We start from the raw sequence: 4,106 nt of genomic DNA on the forward strand, positions 1-4,106 counted from the left end.
CCAAACTCAGTTAGTTAAACAAAAAGAAGGGGGAGACAGTAAGGAGTGTACCTCTCCTCAGATGCAGCTTAATCTAGCACTCTAAACTTTGTCTCTGTGTCTTATTCCTTTTCTCAAGTCTCTCGTTCCACCTAATGAGAAACACCCACAAGTGTGGAGGGGCAGGCCACCCCTTCACTCAATGTGAGGTATTCTGTTGTAACAGCGCAAAATGGACTAAGACATTTTCTCTCTTACCCTCTAGAATGTAGGCTTCAGAAGTGCAGAACTTTAGAATGCCTTCATGAATACTATAGTCCCAGCCCTTGGATCAATGCTTGGTGCATAGTAGTGCTCAATAAGTACTCTTCTGGTTCTCCTACTTCATCCCAAATCTCTCCTGCTCTGCCACCTCTTCCTTTTTAATATAGGCACAGATCTTTTTTTTTTCTTGGCCCCAACAATATCTCTACACATGGCGACCGCAGTCACTTCCAAGGCTCCACCTATACTTCAATAGGGATTAATTCCACTTCTACATAGTTAGCCTTTGACTTTCTGCTAAACTTTTTATCTCATTTCTCTTTTATACTACTCTACTTTGTGGAAGTCATATATGTATATATTTTAGCACCACTTTTGGACCTTGAGTTCGTAAAGGTAACACAATTAGTAAACTGTAGCACCTGGAAGATTCCCTTACACAAACCAGGAAATTAAAAAAAGTTTGATAAAGGAAACATTGAAGACAGTCTGATAAAACAGGTCACTGACAGGCAGCTATAATGAAGACGAGTACTTGGGTAAGGTGTGTGTGTGCGTGTGCGTGTGTGTGTGTATTCACCTGTGTGTATACAGATGCAATTCCATCATTTTGGGGAGTGGTAGTAGAAAACACCTGCAGAAGTCTAAAAAATGCAGAACAGGGGCCAGGCGCAGTGGTTCATGCCTGTAATCCCAGCGCTTTGGGATGCTGAGGCGGGTGAATCAGGAATTTGAGACCAGCCTGGCCAATATAGTGAAACCCCATCTCTACTAAAAATACAAAAATTAGGTGGGCATGGTGGCGCGTGCCTGTAGTCCCAGCTACTCAGGAGGCTGAGGCAGAAGAATCGCTTGAACCTGATAGGCAGAGGCTGCAGTGACCCGAGATCACGCCACTGCACTCCAGCCTGAGCAACAGAGCGAGACTCCATCTCAAAAAAATTAAAAAAAAAAAAAAGAAAGAAAAAAAAATGCAGAAGAGGAAGAAAAAGAATTAGCCAGGCATGGTGGCACATGCCTACAGTCCCAGCTACTTGGAAGGCTGAGGCAGGGAGACTGCCTAAGCCCAGAAGTTTGAGCCTACAATGAGTTATGATCATGTCACTGTACTCCAGCCTGGGTGACAGAGCCAGGCCCTTAAAAAAAAAAAAACAGACAGAGTAAAAGAAGCTAGCAAGCAGCTGAATCTAAAATATTGGTAAAAGAGGGTTTTCTTAGAGGAAAAGTGAAAGGTACCTTCTGCTTGAAATAAAGAGGAGGGTTGGAGAGGAGCAGTAGAAAGAGGTAAGTGAGGAAAAGGGCGAAACAGGTTATTTAATAACTATGCTAAAAGGACTTCATTTTCTACACTGGCCTAGTTTCTTGATGGGAGCTTCAGAGTTAACATCTCAAAGGTGCTGTTTCCTCCTGACCAGCTGAGTTCTGACCTGTCATGCCTTTCTCCTGTTCAGTCATTTCTCACTTACCTGAACACAGGCCTCTTGTAAGCTCTCTGCCAACCATCCAGGGCTCTTTCCCTTGTTCCAATAAGGAGATCACTTGAGGCTTAGGAGTATAAAGTCCTGCTCACAAGAAAAGATATGGAACATGGTTATGCTGTGGGTAAATGAGATCCAGTCCCTTGATGATCAAGGAAGAGATGCCACTACAGGAACAGCCAAAGAAAGATGAAGACGAAGCCTCAACCACAGCCCACTGGAGTTGCCCATTTCCCATTCTTCCTTTTCATTTCAGCTCAAACCATTTGTTTGGTAATAAAGAATAGAAATTCAGCTAGTAACTTGAAAAGCAGCTGAGAAATTCACTGTGGAAGAAGCAGACATTCCAGAGGAGAGCTGGGAATCACTGGTACAGGTGCCCTTACCCATTGAAACGAGATTGCTGTAGTTCTCCAACATCACATCTCTGTATAAGTCCCGCTGAACAGGGTCCAGGCAGTCCCACTCCTCCTGAGAGAAGTCTATGGACACATCACTGAACATCACTGATCCCTGAAACAATAAACATATGTCTTACTTGCGTAATTAAAAAAATATATCAGCGACTACTGTGCTTGTACTGTGGGGTAATACAAAATGAGTAATTATATTGATGTCACTGAGAACCTGTATCTTTAGATCTCAGAAACAGATGCAAGAGTAGGAAGTTTATATTAAATTCCTGACTCTGCCATTGAAAACGACTAGAAATGATGACTAATCAAGTCGCAACAAGCATCCCTAGTGTCTAGATTGTGGTTTCTTTTCTTTTCTCTTTTTTTTCTTTTTGAGACAGAATTTGTCTTTTCTTTTGAGACAGCTTTTGTCACCCAGGCTAGAGTGCAGTGGCACGATCTCAGCTCACTGCAACCGCCTCCTGGGTTCAAGCAATTCTCTTGCCTGAGCCTCCTAAGTAGTGGGGATTACAGGCACGCGCCACCACACCTGGCTAATTTTTGTATTTTAAGTAAAGACAGGGTTTCACCATGTTGGCCAGGCTGGTCTCAAACTCCTGATCTCAGGTGATCCACCCACCTTGGCCTCCCAAAGTGCTGGGATTATGGTGTGAGCCACTGCACCCAGCCTAGATTGTGGTTTCTAAGTATCATTTTCAAATAAAAGAAACCAAGGTTCTTTGGGAAAGAACTGATTTCATGAAATCCACAAGAGCAAATTTTATAAAATGCACAGGATGAGTCTGAACGTCTTGTTATACCAAAAGCAAGAAAGCAACCAAAACTATTAGGATCATGCTGATAAGACTAGGGGCCAACTTGAAGACACTCCCACTGGCCAACACTGTTACAACTTGCACATCAAATTCTTATAATTTTTTTTGTAATAGGATTTATAAATTTAGGGTTTGAAAATCTTACAAAAGTTATCTTAAGCCATTAAATAATTCTATCTTGACAGTGACACTGCAAAACTAATAAAATGAAGATACTAGAAATATTACATTAAAGTACAGGGAGATAAGGCACACATTGGGGGAAATCTAGAGAAAATGTGGTATTTGGGTATTTAGATGTTTTATTTGTATTTTTGTTTCATTAGCAACTAATGCTGAGGCATCTATTTAATAAAATAGATGTGGGCCGGGTGCAGTGGCTCACCCCTCTAATCCCAGCACTTTGGGAGGCCGAGGTGGGCGGATCACCTGAGGTCAGGAGTTCGAGACCAGCCTGACCAACATGGAGAAACCCCATCTTTACTAAAAATACACAATTAGCTGGACGTGGTGGCGCATGTCTGTAATCCCAGCTACTTGGGAGGCTGAGGCAGGAGAATCGCTTGAACCTGGGAGGCAGAGGTTGTGGTGAGCAGAGATCACGCCACTGCACTCCAGTCTGGGCGACAAAAACGAAACTCCGTCTCAAAAAAATAAATAAATAAAATTTAAAAATAAAATAAAATAGATGTGTATTTTATTCAATAAAAAGAAAGCTTCTTCCCCTCCTCAATGTAGAAATTGGAACAAAGATAGGCCAAACCCCTATTAAGACATTTCCCATGGGATTAAAAACAAATCCCAGGCCGGGCGCGGTAGCTCACGCCTGTAATCCCAGCACTTTTGGGAGGTCAAGGCGGGCGGATCACAAGGTCAGGAGTTCAACACCAGTTTGACCAACATGGTAAAACCCCGTCTCTACTAAAATATAAAATTAGCCGGGCATGGTGGCGTGAGCCTGTAGTCCCAGCTACTCAGGAGTCTGAGGTAGAATCACTTGAATCTGGGAGGTGGAGCTTGCAGTGAGCCAAGATAGCGCCACTGCACTCCAGCCTGGGCAACAGAGCAAGACTCTGGCTCAAAAAAATAAAAATAAAAATAATAAAAAATAAAAACAAAAACAAATAAACCAAAAAAAAAAAAAAAAAAAAAAA

General features: G+C 42.4%; 1 protein-coding gene across 10 annotated transcripts in view; it reads right to left on the reverse strand.

Annotated features, from left to right (window-relative positions):
• Positions 1-1,439: 1,439 nt before the first annotated feature.
• Positions 1,440-4,106, reverse strand: part of LOC108522770 (zinc finger protein 383-like) — a 19,907-nt gene continuing 17,240 nt past the window's right edge. For 8 of the 10 annotated variants that reach the window (XR_001883598.1, XR_001883597.1, XM_017863202.1 and 5 more), the window contains 2 exons: positions 2,108-2,234; positions 1,440-1,805 (listed from right to left, as the gene is read on the reverse strand). Coding sequence is in view for 6 of the 10 variants with exons in the window: in XM_017863202.1 (XP_017718691.1) it covers positions 1,702-1,805; positions 2,108-2,234 (231 nt within the window). In the remaining 4 variants the exon portion in view is untranslated. The remainder of the gene's footprint in view (positions 1,806-2,107; positions 2,235-4,106) is intronic. The other 2 variants (XR_001883596.1, XR_001883595.1) reach the window with 2 other exon arrangements.

The sequence above is a fragment of the Rhinopithecus bieti genome, unplaced genomic scaffold (genome assembly GCF_001698545.2).
Source record: "Rhinopithecus bieti isolate Rb0 unplaced genomic scaffold, ASM169854v2 scaffold_67983, whole genome shotgun sequence".
In the NCBI taxonomy this organism is placed as follows: Eukaryota; Metazoa; Chordata; class Mammalia; order Primates; family Cercopithecidae; genus Rhinopithecus; species Rhinopithecus bieti.